Here is a 24,966-nt window from a genome sequence, read left to right as displayed (position 1 = left end):
TTAAAAGTATCACAATAATATTTATTCTGCTTTCCAGTATTAGAGGAAGTTATGCCGCACCGTGGCGCATTCATTTCTAAAAAGTCTTATAGTCCATGCAAGATCAGTGACCACTATATTTATATATTAAAAATATATATATATATATAAATATATATATATATATATATATATATATATATATATATATATATATATATATATATATATATATATATATATATATATATATATATATATATATATATATATATATATATATATAATGTATTTATATATATTTATATGATCACATTTATTTCAAGCTTCTTTTAACTCAGTTGAGTCAATCGATGTTTCTTACAATTTCCTACAAAAAGTATCTAGAATCAGGTACACCGATTGCCACTTTGGGTACTCAAGAAACCCAACACAGTAATATTAAAAACACGACATTACATCCGATGGTGCCGATGGGATCATTACTTTTAAAACCGTTTTGGTAGAAAAACATAAATCAGGAATGTAAATTGAAGAAAATAGTAGCAAATATATTATATGTTATGGCATAAGGCATGTGTATTGTTTATATAACGCGATATATTCAATTTTTTCAATGAAAATTCCAAAAAGAAGCAATATCCAATGCAAATACCAAAATGAGGTGTTTTACAAAATTTAGGGGAGGGACATAGGGGGGGGGGCACATACCCGTCCTCCCTTCAATTGCCACAACTGGCCCCATCCTTTGGGATCTAATTAAAAATTGTTAAAACGGGATTCCAGTGTATTGGACTTCTTGATGTTAATGAAAATAGCTCACCTGTTATCCTGACTTGGATGTCGTTTAGGCTTAAAATTATCAAACTGCACCCCTGATTTCGGTTCAAAAGAGCACTGGACTGGGTGCTAAAGACTTGATTTTAGTCAAAAGCTTTAAAAAGGACAAAAATTATCTTTAACTAGCCTTGGATATATAACAAAGATTTTTGTGGCTAATATATTCACATTGGTTTATATTTTGCTTCTTGTACAGTCTGTCCTTGATTATCCACAGGCGGATATTCACTTTGCATAGGCTTATTATAAAAATAAACAATTATTGTTTATGAGCAACAGCAATAGCCTGATTCATGCATGATGTGTCAAATCAGATTACAATAATTTTATCCTAAATTTTATCAGAAGATAAGGTAGGAATACAAATATTTAAATCGTAACAATGTTGTAATTTGGCATACCTCATATTAAGAATGTTTCGGTGTTTATTTTTGGTCCATCTCGTCCAATTACAGATTAACTACGAAGTGCACTTATCCATAGTTCCACGTAACCCGATTTTGGTTATTTCAAGCGAAGTTCAAATTAATAGTCGAAACACACAGAAGTGCTTTAGGGAGAGGGGCAAAGTCGGCATTATCTGGGGGGGGGGGGAGAGAAAATTTTAGGGGATCAAAATTTTAAATCACTACTATAACAATTATAATTATAATCAATGTAAGTTTTTGAAGTTTTATTTTGTGAAAATAAATTAGAGGGTGCAGTAAGGAGAAGGTATAAGCAATTTGACTGAATAATTTCTATTTTCGCCGTAATCTTCATCACCATTCCTTGAAAAAAAAGAGAACGAATTTAATTAATTTTAATGTTATTAGAATTAATTTTGCAATACGGAGATGAAGATGTCTTCGCAAACGTAAGAGTTGTCTATCAACTATTATCAGAGATTGCAGTGTCGGTGGCGAGTAGTGAGCGGTCGTTTAGTAAGCTGAACTTAATGTTAACGTACCTCAAATTGACTATGGACCAAGAGCGACTCGACAATTTAGCGTTAATGAGCATAGAACACGAATAAGCAATCATTTGGGTTAGATCATTAATGGTTTTGCAGAGGCTAAAGCAAGAAAAATCATATTTAATAAATAGGAAATTTTGTTAATAAATCAATTTTTTTATAATCTGGCCTGAAATATTTTGGGATACAGGTGGTGCTAATCAAGAGAGGTCAACACCATCACTAAACATACATGATCAGTGTTCTGTTTTTAGAATCCATAGTTTATAAACCTATGTCTCTGTTGATTTAACTAAACTTAGTTTGAAATCACTATATCTATTCATTTATTCTTTGATATTTTGACTGAAGCAATTGCATATACTTTTCCTCCTTCTATGGGAATCTCGATAATGATTTACACCTGAGCATAGTTTTGTGGGGTTTGAATAATTTATCACAGTCTTACTCAGTGGCTCTGAAAGTGGCTCATGATGTCGTAAGTCCGCATGTTACCCAAGGGACACGTATTTTGGAAAAGTGATAAAATATTTAATTGACGATTAATTACCGAGTGAAATGGTCTTCCCGCTGAAATATCTCTCAAGGGCCACTGCAAACAATTTGTTTCCACCTAAATCCAGGCACATAATCTGAAAGGCAATTTAGTGACACGGTTAACTTTCATTCGTTAATCCGCATTTTAACCGACAAAAATATGACATTTTTCTCTTAGTATTTCAATTTCAAAACTTGACATTTTCTACAGACCCTACGTATGGCTTAGGCTCGCTTATCAGAAAAGTTTGGAAAATTAGAGTACGTAAAAATTCAAATTTCAGATGTTTCTTCTTAGATTCTGTCCTGGTCCGGCCATTGAGAACCTATTTTCAGTTTTTACTCCGGAACATACATTTTTACATGGGAAGAAACTCATATTTTGTCTAGTGGACCTAAATTTTGCCCACGCCAAACATAAGTAATTTTCTCAGAAATAGTCTCAGGTGTGGAGACAGGTATATTTGGTTCACAAAGTGTTGTGGGAAATCCAGATTTACTTCAAGGAGAGGTGGTTAAGAATATTCTCGATTTCACTCCATATTCCTCAAGTTAAAAAAATATCAGAAAACACAAATTTTACAAAAATTAAGAAAAGACCTACACATCATTATCACCAGGGTTGAAAAAGGAAATAAAATTATTATCCTTGATAAAAATTTCTATAATAAAACAGTTAAGGATATTTTATCCGATACTCATAATTGTAAGCCTATAGATTCAGACTCCACCGATTAGTTCGCCCGTGCAGTACGAAAGAAGCTAGAAATTTTGCAAACTGAAAGACTTATTATTCCAAAAATGTTTCAATCATTTTATCCTATAGGTTGCTCCGCTCCTAAATTTTACGGTCTCCCAAAAATCCGCAAAGATGGAGTTCCTCTACGCACAATTGTGGCTTCTTACAGCTCTCCAACTGCTAGATTGTGAAAATTGTTGTCAACACTTTTTGCCCCCTTATGCAAGCGCAAACTTCATACATTAAAAATTCAGTTCACCTTGTCGAAAAATTAAAGGACCCAAAAATAAAAAGAGATTCAATTTTGGCAAGTTTTGATGCCATTTCTATGCATACATACTGTGATACTAAAAATATGAGCTTGTTCTTCAAAGGAAATTATAAGATAATATTAACCAAACGGACTACAAAACACTGGATATAGAAACGATTATGCCTCTTTTCCGTCTTTGCAACAGTTTTCCCTCATATTTCCTATGTAATAACCAATTTTTCACCCACTACCGTCGGGTACGAGCCTTTCACCGTTTTTGGCCACTTTTTATATGGAATTCATTGAAACCTCTGCGTTGAAATCTTTTCCTCTGAAACACCCGTTATGGTGTCGGTTTGTGTATGGTGTTATTTCTGTGTGGGATCATGGAGAGGAGTCAACTAACTCCTTCTTGACTCATCTAAACACTTTGGACTCTAACGTTCAGTTCACCTCAGAACTAGAAGATGACCACAAACTCCCTCTTCTAGACGTCTTGATTTTCAATAAGTCTCTTAGCCTTGAAGTTTCTATTTATAGAAAGCCGACGCATAACGATAGGTATTTGCATGTTTCCTGCAATCACTCTCCCTGCATAAAAAGAGGAGTAGTTATTTCATCGGTTGACCGCGTATTAAGAATATGCTCGGAGCTTCGCATAGTCTCAGAATATAACTATCTTAAGAATATGTTATTTTGCAATGGGTATCCCATAAAATTACTTGAAGCCATTGTAGATAAAAGGCGAAAAAAGGGAGAAAAGAACTTGTCTACTCCACAAAACCCAGCAATAGATATTGCAAACCGCTGCCAGAACTCTTTTGTCCCTTTTTTACGTCAATATATAATAGTGCATTATAATATGTTTTGTATTTCAACATCAAATTAGCCATTTGAGCTACGATTGCTATTTTAAATAATCCTTTCTCCCTCTCTCTCTATTCCAAAATTGAGTGACAAACTGAAAAGAATCTTAAAGAAACATAAATTTAATGTCATCTTTTGAAATTCAAATACGATTAAGAGTTTTTTAACAGTGGCAAAGATAAACCAGCCCCACTGTGGGTTGTGCTGTTAATAGAATTACCTGTTCTTGTAGTTGTTTTCATGTTAGTTGAACCCAACAGCAATTACGGGAGGGATTATCGGAACTCAGGCCCTCAATCGACAAGGCCAAGTAGCCACACCAAAGGCCAGAGACTTTTGATTCCGCCTTGGCTCAACATGTACATGATAACCTAAATCAGTTCTTTTTGTTTGATAATACCTCCATTTGTGCCCCTGTTAAATATATCATTCAGGTTTTTAGGGAGGCAGTTGAAATGAAGAAGGACATTCACCTAAACACAGTCCTCAATATAGAAACTGAAGAAATTTTTCTAAGTCCCCTTTATGGTGAAACTATTAATTCGAATCGTTTTCACATACATCTAGAAAATTATGTTTTTTAATCAAACAGATTATCTGATAATAATCTACCTTGAAAGCGATTAGCCTTTAAGAGTGCCTCACGTAAGATGAAATTGTGAAATACCATTTAGACTTGTGTTTTTTATTCAGTTGCCCTTTCATTGCTACTCAGAAAGGGTCATCTTATCTTGGTTTATGTTTTGTTTTAAGGTTTGGTTTTTTTTATGTTTTTATTGGTTTCATTCTGCACTGAGGACGGTCAAGCGAGGTTCTGACCGAAAGATTGCATATTTTTTTTTCACTGGTTGCTATTGTTATCATTTCTCCTTCCTTCGCAATTTTATGTTTTAAGCCAATATCTATCCTATCACACTTCCAGATAAGCTGTTTGTGTGTATATATATGTATAGTACTGAGAAGCCAGTGGCTTCGTCACCAGTCACCGGCATGGGTACGTGGCAGGCTTTTATGTATTAATTCTCACTGTCACTTTCTTACTAATCTTAGTGAGTTGTCTTAGTTGTTGTCTTAGTGAATCAGCAGGTTGGCTTAGATCATCCTCCACTTCTCATATTTTCGTGATGGCTAACATTTAGCAGGTTTTTGTGTCTCAATATTTCTTCCATGAGATCCATTATGTTACGAGAGATCCCTTAGTTTAAAGAATGTGCAAACCGTTCTCCAATAGCTTCATCGGGGTCTAAATGTGCATTGAGCCATATAAAGATGTTTCAAAATCACCTTCAGGGGTTTGTAATGGATGTGCCGCTAAATTTTTGTAGTGACACATTTATCAAGCTATTTTGAAGCTGAAAATACTACGACTATTGATGGCTCGATCATTACTTACGCAAACAAGGAGGTTGAAGGGTCCGAATGACTCGGAATCAGCACTTGCGTAGTTTACTGCGTCCTTATAGGTTTGTACTGGGTTTTTCCCCGCAGTTTCTTGACGTCAAAGATTGTGGCGGTGTTGTTCTTCTAATGTAATTCTTTTCTTCTTCACTTTCAATTTTTACTCGTTCTGATTATCGCTGTTGCTTGTCTTCTAACATAATTCTTTGCTATTCATGTTCATTTTTGACACGTTCTGATACTCGCTTTCACGTGTCTACTAGCCGCACAATTCTTTATTCTTCAGTTTCATTTTGACACATGCTGATTCTTGGTACTGCTTGTAATTCTCGGTGCCGTTTATATTTTAACTGCATATTTCTTTGTCCTCGATGTCGCATGTCTTCTTACCACATGTTTCTTTGTTCTTCATTTTAGTTGCTTATTTGTTCTAATCCTCGTTGTCGCATGTCTTGTAACTGTATATTTTTTTCTTTAATTTATTTTCTGATTCTTTGTAATTCTTGCTCCCGCTATCTTTTAACTGCATATTTCTTTGCTCTTCAATTCGGTTCTTGACTCATTATAGTTGTCGTTTTTAAAGTATTCCATCTGCATATTTCTCTGTTCATAATTTTTGTTTATCATTACTTCATACATTTTTTTAATACCAAAAATGCGTTTTGTAAGTAGATTCATCACACTTGGTATTTTATGCTTAGCTATGTTTCGTGTCTAATTTTGCCTCTGTCATAGACACTAAAAACGATACAGCTGCTCCTGAGACATAAATGACGTATGTATACTCTTGATATGTGCATATGAATATGAAGTCACTTACGTGATTCATTTTTTCCGAAATTTTAGCTCTTCAAGAATTTTCTCAATCTTGTGACCTAGTTACATCGTTTTTATAAGGCAAAACAATCCCAGGATGCCAATTTTCTAAAAATATATGGAGCTGTTTTTGAGAACATATTTATGCTAATATCACCTTTTAGAAAGGAGTGAAGGGGTATTCCCATTCTATTTTTCTAGTATCACCCCTTAGATAGAAGCAAAGGGATATTTCCAGTCTCCTTGGCGATTGGACCAACTAACTGTCACATATCTTCACTTTTTTTTGTTTCAGTTCACTCCAACTTCGATTTGAAACTAGTTGTTTACTTGCCTGCTATAATAGAGCTCTCTAGTCGAAATTGAAAACTTTGTTTGATAGAACGAACGCTTGGTTCCATCGCTTCATTTTTTCTCCAACATAGGCTATAAAACTCAACGTCCAGCTCAACATTGTAGGACCTGGCCCAATCACTAGCAAAGGTTCTCCAGGAAAAGTCTATACACAGCTTTCCAAAATGTAATAATATATTCATCTATCTGGCCTGAAGTTCCTGTCCTTACTTTCTGTAGAAAATTTCTAGCAATTTCCTTTTCAAATTTCTCTGATCGGCAGACTAGAAAAAAATAGTAAGTACAAGGCGGTATTCTTAGAACACAATTAAAAAATTTCTCATCTGTAAATGATTTTATATGATAAATCATTTTAAATTACGTTATTTTAGATATATGTCAAAATTTGTTATATTATTTAAATTATTTTATATTTTATTTGCTATTATCTGAACAAAGGAGATTTGCTGTATATTTTACTTTAAGAAAATATCTTTATTATTATTTTCATTGCTAGTAGTATATTGTTGCTGAAGTATCTGGTATTGTTCAAACATCCATTTTTTCCATTCTAGTAAGTGTGGATTCATACAAGAACTCCAACCTCTTATCTACAAAGTTTGTATACTTGATATTATGCTGGATTTTTTTTATAGCTCAGTTTTTCAGAAAATTTATTTTGTTTTTTGTATAGTACAATAACATAAGTTAGCAAAAATCCTTTATATTTGTTTTCAATAATTTCCACGCAAATTTAAGCATGTTGTATCTTATTTTAGATTTATGACGGTTACGATGATTCGGCAACAGTGTTGCAAACTCTGTGTGGGTATATTCCACCTCGGCGCCCTATCATAGCCTCTTCAAATGTTATTTTTGTCAAGTTTCTGTCGCAGCCTCTTCACGAAGGCTCTGAATTCTTCCTCAACTGGGAGGCATGGCCAGCAAACCAAGCTGCTCTTAGAATGCCAAGAGGTTAGTTGTGACAATTAATTTGATCAACAAATGTGTACTTGTTTCCAATTTGAAATTATTTCGGTGCAAAATTATCAGTCAGTTATTTTCTCGTTCTTTCTTATCAGGTATACAGATTAGAGTTCATCCTACGGCCTAGCGAGCCCTACCCTACCGAAAAATTCCAGAAACAAGAAATAAGTGACTTTTGCCATGCTACATATTTACGTCCACTACCTTCAAAGAAAATCTTTAATAAATCACGACAGGCCATGAAAATGTGTCTGTACTGATTAAACCAAACGTTATTGACTTGGTAGCCCTTTTAACATTGTGAAACATTATTGCTATGTCCTTATGACGTACATTTATTAGAAATTCATGAAGGTATATCCTGAAATCTTTTTAAACAAGCAAATAGAAGTAAAAATGAAATTTAATGTTGAGATATAAAATTAAAAAAAAAATCAGCTAAATATGGGCTGTTATATGTGATACCAAATAGCTTGATATGATGTAGATTTCTTTCAAATGCGTAGTTATTTTTCAAATTAACAGATTGCTCATTTTTAAATTTGTGTGAACGGAAGGTGTTATCAGATTTAGATACTCGGCTGTACTTATTTGTTTTTACGGTTCAACCTGGCAATACTGATGAAAATGTGATACCATCCCAAAAGTTTCATGATCTTGGAACAACTAAAGGAATTTTCAGGTAGACCCAAGATAGGTGCAGAAGCCAAAAATATTTTTATGTTAATTTCCTTAGTACTTTGATGATGAAAATAATTTGTATGTGTCTGAATAATTTGAATTCCCCCCTACCCAGAGGCAAGTCAAAGTAATATCAAAATACTATAATATTTATTAATCTTTCTTTTAGAGCGATGTGGTGCTGATATCTTCATCGCTGAATCTAACACCACTTCAATATCCACTCCTGGATTCCCTGAAGGATACCAAGGAAATTTATACTGCTACTGGACCTTGACATCCCCGCCACATATGAGAATTCAGTTACGTTTGGATACTGTTGATGTTGAATCAGGTCCCAGATGTCTCTTCGATCGACTAGAGGTTAGAGAATGTAAGTAAAGATATCAGCTTTATGTCACTCAAGAAATGTATGTAAAAAATTGTAAAGGCCGTACTTTGACAGTATTTCATAAGATGATATACAAAGAAAGTAAACTTTCTTTGTATATCATCTGACAGTATACTATCACAGTATTTACTGTGATAGTATGTTGTGATAGACAGTAACAGAGTTTACTGTCGCACTCTGACAGTATACTATCACAGTGTTTCAATCTTTTAAGAGGATAAATCAAAATAAGGAAAGCTATGGACCTAGAAGTTTTAATAGTGGAACCGAGCTCATTCTGGAGATATGAACTGTATTTATTTCTTATTCTTTTCTCTTACCATTCCCTTACCATTTCATGTATAAGAACAAGTAAATATTTTCACATGTTTGTAAAATATAGTTTTGACTGTAACTGTCATCAAAATTTTATCCAGGAATCTTACCAATGAAAAAAAAACTAAAAAAACAACAACATATGGAATAGTATTGTTTCCTATTACAAATAGCTTTGGCGTTTTGCTACTCGACTATTTTGTGCATATCAAATTGGTTTTTGGCATCTTTCTTTGGTTCAGGTGCATTTTTGCTGTTGATTCAGCAAAGAAAACTTCTTCCCCTTTATGGAATCTTATTCTATTAAGAAGAATTTTCACTTTCTTATGTTTTTCTAAGGGTTGTTTATGGTTATTTCCACTTTTTTCTTGTTCTGCTTTCTTTCTACCCTGATTTTCAAGCTGATGTATAAACATTTTATAAATAGATCTAGATGATAAAAGAATGCCGTGACGTGGGTGAAAGTTTGTTTTGTTTAGCTTTCAATAATATATACACAAATTTGTTACGAAAAACAACGAGTTTATCAAAAATATAGTGAAAAAATTTATCTAGATAAAAAGATGAAATAATTGGTCATCAAAATTCTGCCTGCGAGTCAGTGAGAGAAGAAGAAGAAGATATAATTTGGTGTAAAAAGGGAAAAAAGGAGAAGAAATAAATGAGTGTCAAAATTCTGCCTATGAGTCAATGAAAGAAGGAGAAGAAGATATAAATTAGTCTAAAAAGGGAAAAAAGGAGAAGAAATAAATTGGTATTAAGATTCTGCCTGCGAGTCAATAAGAGAAGAAGAAGAAGATATAAATTGGTGAAAAAAGGGAAAAAAGGAGAAGAAATAAATGAGTGTCAAAATTCTGCCAATGAGTCAATGAGAGAAGGAGAAGAAGATATAAATTAGTGTAAAAAGGGAAAAAAGGAGAAGAAATAAATGGGTATCAAGATTCTGCCTGCGAGTCAATAAGAAAAGAAGAAGAAGATATAATTTGGTGTAAAAAGGGAAAAAAGGAGAAGGAATAAATGAGTGTCAAAATTCTGCCTATGAGTCAATGAGAGAAGGAGAAGAAGATATAAATTAGTGTAAAAAGGGAAAAAAGGAGGAGAAATAAATGGGTATCAAGATTCTGCCTGCGAGTCAATAAGAGAAGAAGAAGAAGATATAAATTGGTGAAAAAGGGAAAAAAGGAGAAGAAATAAATGAGTGTCAAAATTCTGCCTGCGAATCAATGAGAGAAGAAGAAGAAGATATGAATTTGTGTACAAAGGGAAAAAAGGAGAAGAAATAAATGGGTATCAAGATTCTGCCTGCGAGTCAATAAGAGAAGAAGAAGAATATATAAATTGGTGTAAAAAGGGAAAAAAGGAGAAGAAATAAATAAGTGTCAAAATTCTGCCTGCGAGTCAATGAGAGAAGAAGAAGGAGATATAAATTTGTGTAAAAAGGGAAAAAAGGAGAAGAAATAAATGGGTATCAAGATTCTGCCTGCGAGTCAATAAGAGAAGAAGAAGAAGATATAAATTGGTGAAAAAAGGGAAAAAAGGAGAAGAAATAAATGGATATCAAATTCAAATCTATGAGCCAACAGATGTACCGGAAAATTCTAGCGTATAAGCAATAAAATCTGTCCAGAAAAGAAAGAGGAAGTTTTCTTGTAAATTTTACCTCCCCCATTCCCTCCTTTACCCTTTCCAAAATCATATATCTTCTTCTAGTCTTGTTTAGAACCTTGAAAAGTTGAATTGAAAATCAGAGGTATCCTTATTGATCATTTTTTTTCTCTGTAAGCACATCATTTCATAAGAATGTTTAGCTGATTTTTTAAGTTTATTGTTAATCATTAAAGCTAAATATTATTTTGTATATTTTTCAGATGGAAGGCCAATACAACGTATTTGTAGACGTGAACAGCAAGGTCAAATTTTGACGACAACATCAAATAGGGTTCGACTTATATTCATGTCTGACGCTTCATTAAACTTCACTGGCATTAGTCTTTCCGCCATGACAGGTTTGATGCTATATAGATATTACAAATTAACTTTTTATTTAAAAAAAAAGGATTAACAATGTACTGTGGGATCTAGAACCCAAAACTTGTTTAATAAACCTATGATCACAAACAGTTTTATTATTTGGTTGCATAAAGTATATTCAATAATCTAATATAAATAATTATATACTTCTTTAAGAAGACTATATGGACTGCATATTCTTGCGCTAAAAAAGAATCCGTCTTTGTCCCATTTAACTATGACAACCATGACAAAATATTTGAAAATAAGAGAAAAACAAATTCGGTACTTGTATGATATACCCACTACCGCTCAAGTCGATCATGCATTGACGCACTGTAAACCGGTTTCTTTCGTTAGTTTCTTTAACCTCAGCGTGAGAAAAGGCAAAGGGAAGTGACAGAATAGATGAGAAATATATAGCTTGGGCTATATATTTGCACATTAGGGAGGGGGAAAATAAAGTATTTGGACAGTGTGAAGTCAGAAAACAATTTTTATTTCATAATAGGCAGAATAATTATAGCTAACACATTTTGCATGCAGACTCACTTTACTTTACCTCCCCTCCCCCACCCTGCCCCTAATGTGCAAATATATAGCCCAAATTTATTTCTAAAGTATTATATTTTTATCATACTTAGAGGATTAACCTAACTTTACTTCTTGAGTGGTAATGGGTATATCATATAAGTGCCGCAAATTCAATTAGTGGCTAACAGAGCCGCTCAACTGTATCAACTTTCCATGTGAACTGATTTAAATTTGGTTTTTAATAACAAATAAACAAACAAGTTTACAAATAAACAAACGAAACAACTAAAGCAATGTTTTAGTTACAACAAAATGGCTCCATTGCAACTGAACCACCGTGTAACTGAACCCCAAGCAATTGAACGACCGTGCCACTGTGCAACTGAACTTCGCTGCAACTGAACCTGCGTAAAACTGAACCCCCTGAAACTGAACCCCCGTGTAGTTGAACCCTCGTACAACTGAACCCATTTAACTGAACCCTCGTGCAATTCAACCCTATTTAACTAAACCCCGTGCAACTGAACCACCGTAAAACTAAACCCTTTTACAACTGAATTCTCGTTGAACTAAGCCACCGTACTTACATTAAGTAAAACACAAGTTAGAATCTTTGCATGTTCAAACTTGTTGGAATTGTTTGCTTTTTAAAGTCATGATGTAAATGACTGTCGAGATGATCAATAGAAAAGCTCTGTTATGTTGTCACAAAAACAAAGAAAATCATACGTCACAAACTCATTTATTTTTCCTTTTTTTATGTCTGTTAATAAGGGTTCCCTTTGCCTTGTCACTGTCTACAGATCTAGGCGTTTATCCCCCCCCCCTGCCATGAAAAAACTCTCTTGGAAAATACTCCCTCGCGGAAAATATGGTTTTCCAAATTTAAATATTTTATTTGAGTTTTGTTGTTTTTTAGTTTAGTTGAGAAGTGCTAAGGAAAGTGGAAAAGAGGATTTACGGATAAGTTTTACCCTCCCCCCTCCGTTTAAAAACGTGACTCTCAATAGAAAATCCTCCAGAACCGCTTTTCTCCCCATCAGAAAACTCCCACGCGAAAGATGTCCGTATGTTTCCCAATAACAGACACTATCTGTAAGCAATGGACAAATTACAAAAGTTAGAAAGGCACGTGAACTTCTGCAACGGCATTCTCTGATTGTTTTGTAGCTAGGGAGAAAATGAGATACCTTAAAGGGTGCATTTTAATGCTGAAACATCTCAGCTCTCATTGAGCCTTCGTATAAATGCAGAATTAGCTCTAAGGGAGAGATGAGAAGAGGATGGAGGAATAAATTGTTTTATAATCCTTATGCAGTTCTAGTTCTTTTTTATAAGTCGAAAGAGAGTGGATACCAACCAACCGCAAGGGACACTTTTCGGGGGAGATTTTTCATGGGGAGGTATTTTCTAGGGAGAGTTCTGATTTCTGCGAGGTGGTACTTCCCGGAGGTATTTTCCACAGGAGGTGTTCGTCCAAAGGGGTGGCCCTCCAATTACTTTTGACTTTTAAAAAGGGCACTAAAACTTTCAATTTACAATCGAATAATAAAACTTGATTCATAAACGTGATTGTAAGTTACCCATTGTTGAAATTTAAGGTTTTTATAGAAGGGATAGTCGTACGAATTTTGGAGAAAGCTCATTCGACTGAAAATTGAAACTTCAAGTTTAATTTTGAAGAATTTAAGGTGATCAGAGGATAATCATCCTCTCCTTCTTAACTGCCATCTTCCCTCCAAATTAATCCGATTAAAAAGAAAAGAAAAATGGTCTGTTCAAAATTGTCTAAAGGTCAAATAACCCTGTTTCTGGGTTTTCCAATCCCACCAGCAGTTCCTTGAGCAGGGGCTGTAAGTTAAGCTAGTTACTCAATGTTAACACATAAGGTTTTTTTAGAAAAAATTTGTGTATGAATTTGGGGGGGGGGGCTGCTAATTCGATTGGAAATCAGAAGTTCCAGTGCACTTTTTAAGAGTTAAAAGTGATCGAAAGGCTTCCATCCCCACCCTCCCTTTTTTCCACAAATACATCCGATCGGTAATTTTTAGATGATTAAGTTATTTAAAACAGTTCAAAGGTTAAATAACTACGCCTCCAGATTAGCCCCTGATGCAAGGGAAGTAAGTTATGCAAGTTGCCAATTGTTAACAAACAAGGTGATTTCATCAAGAAAAGAGGGCGTGTTTGATCCTATAAATAAAAAAGGGTAGGGAGCATTAAGGTCAAACCTTAGGGAATTGTCAAGAAGAGTGCCAAACACAATCAAAAAACATTTTTCCCTTTATTGGTTGTGAAAAGGAAACACCAGCAATATTTACAATCGCTTATGGTGTCAGCTGTCACATCATTCGGGAAATAATAATAATAATAATAATAATAAAATACTATTTATTTATAACCCATTACATCACAAGACAACATCACACTACAAATAAAAATCGGATTCAAAAACGAAAATCAACAATAACATTAGATAAAAAAATCAACAATGTATTACTAATAACAATTAAACAACGATAACATTAAATAACTAAAATTAATAAAACAAACTTAAACCATGGTGAGGTGACGAACACCTATACGCTGTTTCCGAAAGCTTTTCATGTAAACCAGTCAGCTTCTCAGTAATATTCGGAAGATAAAACTTACTTATTATTTTTCGATTCCTATGCCAAAGAGGAGGATAGAGAAGATATTTACTAAAATCGAAATAGGCCACTCGAATATCACTAAATTCCTTATTCCAAAAAATAGGATAAAAGGTAAAGAACAGAATGATCTGAAAAAGTAGAATAAAGCTTTCCAAGGGCAATACGATTATGTTTACCTTGATTGACTACAATTCCTAAACAAAACGTTTTGGAGCATCTTCAACTAAATCAAGAGGTACTATGTGCATCCAGTTTTACAAGACGACATGTCTGCAATATGTTGAGAACAGCTTAGGGTGTAAACCTGAGGATATGAAGCTTAAACTTTCAGGGCATGTTGAAGGAATGTTGAAAAAAAGGCTGGCGTGAAACCATTCCCCCTCCCATTTCCTTTTTAGCTGCAATCTCCTAAAAGACTGATCATGATTCGTTATCTAGATTCAACAAAGGTTAATTATTTTGAAATCGTATGTTTATTACTTAACGTCCAGAAAGGTCTCAGTTACGCGGGGGTTCAGTTAAATAGGGTTGAGTTGCACGGTCGTTTAGTTGCATGAGGGTTTAATTAAACTGGTTTCAATTGCCCGGTTGTTCAGTTACACAAGGGTTCATTTGCACGGGGGTTCGATTATACAGGTGTTCAGTTGCTTGTGATTCAGCTACACAGTGGTTCAGTTACACGCACACCCAACAAAATGCATGCAATAAAACTTGATGCTTGTCCAAGAACCCCACAAAAATATTTTAAAAGAGATAATATTGGTGCTAACTGAATAGTTGATCGACCACTGTTCCATTCTGGAGTTGGGTTTCTGTTGGAAGTGTGGGGAGGTGAGAGACATTTTCTTAATTGTTTGGATTTTTTTTTTGCATTGGCTGAGGGTTCAAAGAAATAAATGAACTATCCCTTTTTTGTGTTTTTTTTTCAGGTTATTGCCCGGCATGTATTGAAGCATTACATTAGTTTATATTTGTTAAAGATCAAGCCTGTTCACTTATTTTTCGATCAGTTTTTTCAGTAAGTCGAATAAATACGTGTTCCCCAATGCATAATCAGTGGGGTTTTTAAACCTATTTTTAAACCATTTTTAAGACCGCAGTGGAGCCAGTTCAAGAAGTAGCTAGGGAGACCATGGATTTTGTTCTTCTTCCTTCTTAAATGATAGTAAAGAAAAAGAGTATTTTTTAAAATAACGAGGGGAGGGCTTTTTAAATGAAATATAATATATTTTGAAATATTGAGAGAGGGAGGTTGAATTTTTAACTTGTACCCAGAACGGAAGAAAACTGAATTTGTAATCCTATGGAAGCAGTTTCTTTTATTGGATAGCTGAAAAGCCAACTGTCTTTGAAACTCACCTCCCACCCAAATTTAAGTTTCAATAAAACTCATTTAAAATTTCTCGAAAATGTGTTAGATGAGCTATTCAATCAAAATTGACTTCGAATAATATATAGCTCCTCTGCTACTACCCAAACTTGCTTCCAAGACAAAAAAAAGAAAGAGCATAATTAAGTATAAAAGTTTCCCTTGCCAAAATTTGTTTTGAAAATTTTACGTCTATTTGAGCAGGACCTTCAAAGTAAGGTGTCCGTAAATAATATCCGTGATGTGGCACCTCTGCAACATTTGAATTTTTTTGTGACTACGTAATAAATTCTCCAAATTAGTGTTAGTGAGTAATGTCTATCAGGACATTTAAAGTACACAATATGCAGTTAATATAAGTATTAACAGGTAATTTTTTTTTTAATCATTGTGCATTAAACTCTTGAACTTTTTGTCTATGTCTGGACAGAAAATAATCTTAAACTACGAACAAAGACTGGATGCACGATTAATAGGAAATAAAACCAAATATTAACAGCTTCTGGGTTCTGCTATAGCCATATTTCTATGCAATATTTTATTTCCATATATACAATATTTATTTAAATTTTAGTGTGTGGTGGTCTTCTGAAAACTTCTCAGGGAATTATTGAGAGTCCACAGTATCCTGAGTCCTACCCAGCAGGAGCAAGTTGTGAATGGATTATTAGAGTCCGTACAGGTAGAACGATTGAGTTTTATTTTGACGAAATGGTGATTGGTGATGGATCTCAAGATTGTAATAAAGACTATATAGTTGTAAGTCTTTTTAACATTCCTGTTAAATTTATATTTTGTTTTACGTCAGGTACTACAAACCTCTGCATCATTATACAAATCAAATACCACCTTAACACAATACCACAATATTTCACCTTATCATGGCTGCTCCCATAGAGGTCACCTAGCAAAGAACGGACTATAGCCCACAGTAAAAAAAATATTTAAAAACTTGCATGAAAATCCTCTTTGAAGTGACGAAGAATTGCAATTTAAAGCAGATTCAGAAATATTAACCTTTATTTTGATTAATCTGAATGATTAAAGTTAGTTGCAAAACCAATTTGTGGGAATTTCTTTGAATTCGTTGGAAATATCACCTCTTCTTATTTTCTTATTTCTTCTAATCTATGCGAATGGGTTTTATTTACTTTTCTTCTATCGCCACTAATGGGCTACTGAAATGTCATAGAGAAGTGTTTAAGGGCTAATTTGATAGGAAGCTGGGTAAATAATGTTTACTTTCGTTCCAAGTGCTCTAAATTCCGTATTACCGCAAATAGTAAGATTCTGATGATTGCACATTGTTTCTTTGTCATTATTAGAGAAGCGCGTCCATTTTTTAGGTTTCTAAATTACCCCTCCAACGAGACTAAATATGCGTAAAGTGGGCTTGCTTACAGATAACATTACCTATAGAGCGAAGCGTATTAGTCCATGAGCCCCGCGGGTAGTGGCGCAAGGTCTGTATTCTATATTTATTTAATAAACCCCGCTTAAGGTTTTTTTTTAGTTTTATCACTCTTCTTGAATAGATATAAAATACAGCCCTCGCCCCGCTGCCCGTGTGGCTCATGTACTAATACGCTTCGCTCTATAGGTAATGTTATCTGTAAGCAAGCCCCCTTTACACATTTTTAGTCTCGTTTGAGGGGTACTTTAGAAACCTGTGAAATGAATGCGCTTCTCCAATAATGAAAAAGAAACAAAGTGCGATCATCAGAATCTTGCTATTTGCAGTAATACGCGCTTTAGAGCACTTGGAATGAAAGTAAATATTTACTTAAAGTTGCTAAATATAGTGCCTTTTTTAAACTAAAAAACGAAAATATAACAACAAAATACAATTTTGACTAAAAACGAACCACAGATAACCAGGCAGTGGAGTCACTCAAATGTTAGATCATACACCAAAGGAGTAATATTTCTAAACATGCGTGTGTTGTACTGTTTTGTCAAAAGGTACCTATGTCCTCAACAACAGCTTTAGTCTCAGCTTTGAAATTTGCCGTTGGGGCTAGAGCCTGACAGAAACATTTATGAAAACGCATTATAAACTAGCCTGTCACTTGCAGGGGAGGGGGGTAGACGCATACTAAAACCTCACTAATGACTATCTATTCAATGGTAGAAAAACAATGACATTTTTTTCGATGAAAGATAAGAATAATGACACTTTTCCTGATGACAAATAAAAACGACGTCGCTTAGTAAAATATAAGTCACTTTATTTGTATAGCTTAATATAATGTCACGTAATTTATTAGTAAAAATCAGTGATCATTTGCCCAATAGTAAATTAAAACTATCAATTACAGCTCAACACCATTGGTATTAGTGGTTGTATAAATATGTTGGCTCCCACATCAAAGTATAGTACATCATTGAAATGATATTTATAATTATGATACATAATAATAATCACACATTATAATTGCAATCATTTTCTACTGTAACCATTATTCATTTTCACTTTCAGTTCCGCAATGGAGATTCTGTCGACTCGCCATTTGTGGGCAATGGAAAATATTGTGGTCAAAGTCCTCCAGCGTCACTAGAAACCTCTTCTAATCAGCTTCATGTAAAGTTTGTCGCTGACAGTAGGTCTAGAGGGTATAAGGTGAGTAGAATCTAATTTTGAAGTTTTTTTCATATTCCTATTATTTAATGTTTGGCTTATTTGTCTTTTTTTTACCATGAACATAGGTTTTTCTTTTCTCACAAACCGGGCTTTCAATTCAAAAAAATTTGATAGACTCAAATCTATTTTCAATATCTAGGAGAGGGGGGAAATTCGTCATTTTTTGGTTTTTCAGTAAAAATTGCAAAAAAAATCAATACAAACCATCCCTAAAAATGTATTTTTCAAAGTCTATATGCAGCATTGTAAAATGCAGGATGGACGACACCCAGTTCTGCCTCCCCTGCGAAATTGACGCCACTACGTACGAAGTTATTGCCGTTGAATGATGTTCACCAGGAACATTAAGAATTAGCTACAAAAGTCTTAGGAAGTGGTTTTGTCCATGGCACTTGAAAAAAGTTACATTATGTCCGACAAATATAAAGAACGAGAAAAGAAATAGTAAGAAAAAGCTTAAACAGAACAAGGGTTGAGGAAAAAGATATGATAAAAGGATAAAAATAAACTGAATAGTCTGCATAAACAAAAAAAAAAGCTGATATCAAACCAGTTCGTGGTAACGAACTGTAGTAAGGAGCGATCCGGCTCAATAGTAAACGAAACTCTAAAAAACGAAATTTCGATACTAAGAGATGTATCAAAAGAATCGGACTTTTATGCTGATTTTAAATATATAAGTTTCATCAAATTTAGTCTTTGCCATCAAAAGTTACGAGCCTGAAAAAATTTGCCTTATTTTGGAAAATAGGGGGTAACACCCCCTAAAAGTCATAGAATCTTAACGAAAATCACACCATCGCATTCAGCGTATCAAAGAACCCTATAAACAAAATTTTAAGGTCCCATCTACAAAAATGTGGAATTTCGTATTTTTTGCCAGAAGACAAATCACGGGTGCGTGTTTATTTGTTTGTTTGTTTATTTGTTGTTTTTTTTTTTTTTTTTTTCCCCAGGGGTCATCGTATCGACCAAGTAGTCCTAGAGTGTTGCAAGAGGGCTCATTCTAACGGAAAAGTTCTAGTGCCCTTTTTAAGTGACCAAAAAAATTGGAGAGCACCTAGGCCCCCTCCCACGCTCATGTTTTTCCCAAAGTCAACGGATCAAAATTTTGAGATAGCCATTTTGTTCCGCATAGTCGAAAACCATAATAACTATGTCTTTGGGGATGACTTACCCCCCACAGTCCCTGGGGGAGGGGCTGCAAGTTACAAACTTTGACCAATGTTTACATACAGTAATGCTTACTGGGAAGTGCACCGACGTTATCAGGGGGATTTTTTTGGTTTGGGTGTGGAGTTAAGGGGAGGGGGCTATATGGGAGGATCTTTCCTTGGAGGGATATTTCATGGGGGAAGAGAAATTCAGTGAAAAGGGCGCAGGATTTTCTAGCATTACAATTAAAAAAAAACAATGAAAATATAAACATTGAAAAGTTTTTTCAATTGAAAGTAAGGAGAAGCATTAAAACTTAAAACGAACTGAGATTATTACGCATATGAGGGGTTCTATAAATACTTTAGCATAAAGAGCGAGGTATTTAGGAGGAGATAAATACTTCGCTCTTTATGCTAAAAAATTTTTAAGTAATTTCAACTATTTATTCTACGGCCTTTCTGATTCAGTGGTCATTCTTAAAGAATTGGGACAAAACAAGATTTAGTGTGAAGAGCGAGATATTAACGAGGGGACCAACCCCCTCATATATATATATAATCAAAAATATAAGAATATAAAAGTTTGTTACGTAAGTTAATTCTTAAGTTACGTATATTTTTTATTAACAAAAACGTTCGTTAAAAATTAAAAGATCTAGTTGCCTTTTTATGTAACCGAAAAATTGGAGGGCAACTAGTCCTCCTTCCCCACCCCTTATTTCTCAAAATCGTCTGATCAAAACTAAGAGAAAGCCATTTAGCCAAAAAAAGAATTAATATGCAAATTTCATTTTAATAATTCATGTACGGAGAGCGAAAATCAGACATGCATTAATTCAAAAACTTTCAGAAATTAAATAAAAAAACAAGTTTTTTGAAATGAAAGTAAGGAGCGACATTAAAACTGAAAACGAACAGAAATTACTCCGTATGTGAAAGGGGCTTTTCCTCCTCTACACCCCGCTCCTTGCGCTAAAGTTTGATTCTTTCTCGCAATTCTACTTTTTAAAACAATAAAAAAACTTTAGCATAAGGAGCGGTGTGTCGAAGAGGAAAAGCCCCTTTCATATACGGAGTAATTTCTGTTCGTTTTCAGTTTTAATGTCGCTCCTTACTTTCATTTAAAAAAATAGTTTTTTTTTATTTAATTTTGGCAAGGACTTCCACAATGCTGCCCACAGTGTAAAAAAAAAAAAAAAAAAAAAAAAAAAATACTAGATCAGGTAAACCAATGAACTTTTAAAGGTTTTTCGAGTTCAGGGTGCTAGAATAGGTTTGAAATTTAGTGTAAAGAGGACTAAGTCGTTATGGCTAGGAATACGTGAAAATGAAAAGGTGACGTTAGGTAACAAAAAGTTCAATGAAGTGGACAGCTTTACATACCTAGGTAATTTTATTAGTAAAGTCGGTGGGTGCAATGAATATGTTGAAAGTAGAATAGCCCAAGATGTTTTTTCACTGTTGAAAAAGTTTGGAAAAATAGGAAGATAAGTCTGCGAATCAAGATTAGAATATTGTAATCTTCAGTGATGACAGTTGTCAAGTATGCATGGCTGCAAGGCTGCCATATGGCTCTTATGCATGGCTGCTTCACACGTTTAAGAAGATTTGTTAGATATTTTCCGGGAAAATAAGTTTGTAATGTTTTGGTTACCCTACTAAATGACCTTTCGAATAGCAGGCTGTGCGAAAAATGTGGCTCAATCCTGCTTTCTAAGGCTATAATGAGAAAAAGGTTTAGATGGCTAGGGCATGTTTTGCAGATGAAGGATGACAAATTGCAAAAGGTTGTCCTTCTTGGTCAACCGTCTAGGACTGAACGAAAATCAGGTCGTCCTCGGCTGGGGTGGGAGGATGTTTTTGTGCGTAGCCACGGGCGGCTTGGTGGATGTGGTGAGTTGTTAGTATTAGCAGTAGTGGGTTATGTTTAGATATGTTTATCTAAACATGATATTTTCTTAGTAGATGCAAAGAACTTTATGATATTTGTTTTTCTATAATGCTTTGATAATCTGCTTCATAAGTGTTTCAAATATAAATCTTCGTCAGATTGTTTAATAATTTTCTAGCATTTATATCTCCCACGCTCATGTTTTTCCCAAAGTCAACGGATCAAAATTTTGAGATAGCCATTTTGTTCCGCATAGTCGAAAACCATAATAACTATGTCTTTGGGTATGACTTACCCCCCACAGTCCCTGGGGGAGGGGCTGCAATTTACAAACTTTGACCAATGTTTACATACAGTAATGCTTACTGGGAAGTGTACCGACGTTATCAGGGGGATTTTTTTGGTTTGGGTGTGGAGTTAAGGGGAGGGGGCTATATGGGAGGATCTTTCCTTGGAGGAATATTTCATGGGGGAAGAGAAATTCAGTGAAAAGGGCGCAGGATTTTCTAGCATTACAATTACAAAAAAAAAACAACAATGAAAATATAAACGTGAAAAAGTTTTTTCAATTGAAAGTAAGGAGAAGCATTAAAACTTAAAACGAACTGAGATTATTACGCATATGAGGGGTTATATAAATACTTTAGCATAAAGAGCGAGGTATTTAGGAGGAGATAAATACTTCGCTCTTTATGCTAAAAATTTTTTAAGTAATTTCAACTATTTATTCTACGGCCTTTCTGATTCAGTGGTCATTCTTAAAGAATTGGGACAAAACAAGATTTAGTGTGAAGAGCGAGATATTAACGAGGGGACCAACCCCCTCATATATATATAATCAAAAATATAAGAATATAAAAGTTTGTTACGTAAGTTAATTCTTAAGTTACGTATATTTTTTATTAATAAAAACGTTCGTTAAAAATTAAAAGATCTAGTTGCCTTTTTAAGTAACCGAAAAATTGGAGGGCAACTAGTCCTCCTTCCCCACCCCTTATTTCTCAAAATCGTCTGATCAAAACTAAGAGAAAGCCATTTAGCCAAAAAAAGAATTAATATGCAAATTTCATTTTAATAATTCATGTACGGAGAGCGAAAATCAGACATGCATTAATTCAAAAACTTTCAGAAATTAAATAAAAAAAACAAGTTTTTTGAAATGAAAGTAAGGAGCGACATTAAAACTGAAAACGAACAGAAATTACTCCGTATGTGAAAGGGGCTTTTCCTCCTCTACACCCCGCTCCTTGCGCTAAAGTTTGATTCTTTCTCGCAATTCTACTTTTTAAAACAATAAAAAACTTTAGCATAAGGAGCGGGGTGTCGAGGAGGAAAAGCCCCTTTCATATACGGATTAATTTCTGTTCGTTTTCAGTTTTAATGTCGCTCCTTACTTTCATTTCAAAAAATAGTTTTTTTTTATTTAATTTTGGCAAGGACTTCCACTATGCTGCCCACAGTGTAAAAAAAAAAAAAAAAAAAAAAAAAAATACTAGATCAGGTAAACCAATGAACTTTTAAAGGTTTTTCGAGTTCAGGGTGCTAGAATAGGTTTGAAATTTAGTGTAAAGAAGACTAAGTCGTTATGGCTAGGAATACGTGAAAATGAAAAGGTGACGTTAGGTAACAAAAAGTTCAATGAAGTGGACAGCTTTACATACCTAGGTAATTTTATTAGTAAAGTCGGTGGGTGCAATGAATATGTTGAAAGTAGAATAGCCCAAGATGTTTTTTCACTGTTGAAAAAGTTTGGAAAAATAGGAAGATAAGTCTGCGAATCAAGATTAGAATATTGTAAGCTTCAGTGATGACAGTTGTCAAGTATGAATGGCTGCAAGGCTGCCATATGGCTCTTATGCATGGCCGCTCCACACGTGGAAGAAGATTTGTTAGATATTTTCCGGGAAAATAAGTGTGTAATGTTTTGGTTACCCTACTAAATGACCTTTCAAATAGCAGGCTGTACGAAAAATGTGGCTCAATCCCGCTTTCTAAGGCTATAATGAGAAAAAGGTTTAGATGGCTAGGGCATGTTTTGCAGATGAAGGATGACAAATTGCAAAAGGTTGTCCTTCTTGGTCAACCGTCTAGAGCTGAACGAAAATCAGGTCGTCCTCGGCTGGGGTGGGAGGATGTTTTTGTGCGTAGCCTCGGGCGGCTTGGTGGATGTGGTGAGTTGTTAGTATTAGCAGTAGTGGGTTATGTTTAGATATGTTTATCTAAACATGATATTTTCTTAGTAGATACAAAGAACTTTATGATATTTGTTTTTTTATAATGCTTTGATAATCTGCTTCATAAGTGTTTCAAGTATAAATCTTCGTCAGATTGTTTAATAATTTTCTAGCATTTATATAAATGATAATTTCACATTGTAGTTCTTCAAAGCTCTTTCTTTCACCCAAGTACTTTTGAAATTTGTGAGTTAGATTATGCTTTGATATTATTATGCAAAGAATAAGTGTGGGTTTTCGTTAGGTAGCCTAGTTCTTACCATACGGTTGGAATAAAACGTTTTGTTTTCCCTATAAATTATTAGAAGCTGCATATGTAACGAAACTTTCGGTCACAAGCCCCTTCCTGAAATCTCGGTATGTTTTCAATTATTCTAGTAAGTTCTTAAACCGTCATTTCTTAAACTTTCAGTAATTTAAATTTAAGATATTAGCCTAGTCCCTAAGTCGAGGTCCCTAAGATCCTTAGGTCCCTAAGTCTAGGCAGCTTCAACATATTCTTAAACATATTCTAACCCAGGAAAATATTCCTGGGTTAAAGATATTCTTGCGAAACATCTTATTCTCAGATCCCTGGCGAGGTGGGAAACACCTTGTCCTGTTGTACGCCTAAAGTAAGTAGAAGTGAGTTTATTATAATATAACTGAAAAAATTATTTCTAGAAAAACTGAAAGCCATCAGATTAAATAAAAAATGTTTCAGCTTTCAATGCGTTGAAAAAAAAAACAGGAACAGAACAAGGGATGTATAATTTGTTATATTGGCTCTTGACTACCTGAACTTACGGATGAGCTAAACTCACAGATTAGCCACTGTGGCTAAATTTTATCCCTGTCAAAAATGAAGTCTGAATACAGTTAAAGGGAAAACAACAAGACTAGAGGGACTTCTAAATGGACATTTAGCTAATACTTGGGGCTAGGTAATTCAATAATGAATTGAAAGGGCAAATAATAAGTTACGAAAATCATATTTATCTGATAATTAACCGAAACTTGGTACAAATTGAAATCAACTTGCCTCTAGAATTGAAAAGAAGCGTTTTGTCAGTACCACTGATTGGAGTAAGTCCTTGGCAAGTGAGTTTCAACTTAGATTAATCGTTTTACGGAGGACACGTCCTCTACGATGACTGAGTCTACCAAGACTTTCACCTGTGAGAAAATTAATTTGGTCTAGAAATGAAGGTTACTGTAGACAAAAAGAAAGTTGTAATGTCCCTTTCCACGTAGACCTGCGCAACTGAGAAATATTTTGGAGTGGATGAAAAAAATAATAAAAATGTGTTCTTTTATCGCTTAAGTAGTGTTGTGTAAGTCTCTTATGCAAATTCCTCAGAAATTCGGTCGAAACTGCAGACCCACTTAACCATTATGCTGAGCTC

General features: G+C 34.3%; 1 protein-coding gene across 16 annotated transcripts in view; it reads left to right on the top strand.

Annotated features, from left to right (window-relative positions):
• Positions 1–24,966, top strand: part of LOC136038156 (cubilin-like) — a 321,162-nt gene that overhangs the window by 179,265 nt on the left and 116,931 nt on the right. For all 16 annotated transcript variants that reach the window (XR_010620136.1, XR_010620138.1, XR_010620137.1 and 13 more), the window contains 5 exons: positions 7,497–7,692; positions 8,555–8,758; positions 10,960–11,097; positions 16,233–16,417; positions 18,138–18,278. Coding sequence is in view for 13 of the 16 variants with exons in the window: in XM_065721206.1 (XP_065577278.1) it covers positions 7,497–7,692; positions 8,555–8,758; positions 10,960–11,097; positions 16,233–16,417; positions 18,138–18,278 (864 nt within the window). In the remaining 3 variants the exon portion in view is untranslated. The remainder of the gene's footprint in view (positions 1–7,496; positions 7,693–8,554; positions 8,759–10,959; positions 11,098–16,232; positions 16,418–18,137; positions 18,279–24,966) is intronic.

This window comes from Artemia franciscana, chromosome 17 (genome assembly GCF_032884065.1).
Source record: "Artemia franciscana chromosome 17, ASM3288406v1, whole genome shotgun sequence".
NCBI lineage: Eukaryota > Metazoa > Arthropoda > Branchiopoda > Anostraca > Artemiidae > Artemia > Artemia franciscana.
This window is presented reverse-complemented; position numbering and strand designations above follow the sequence as displayed.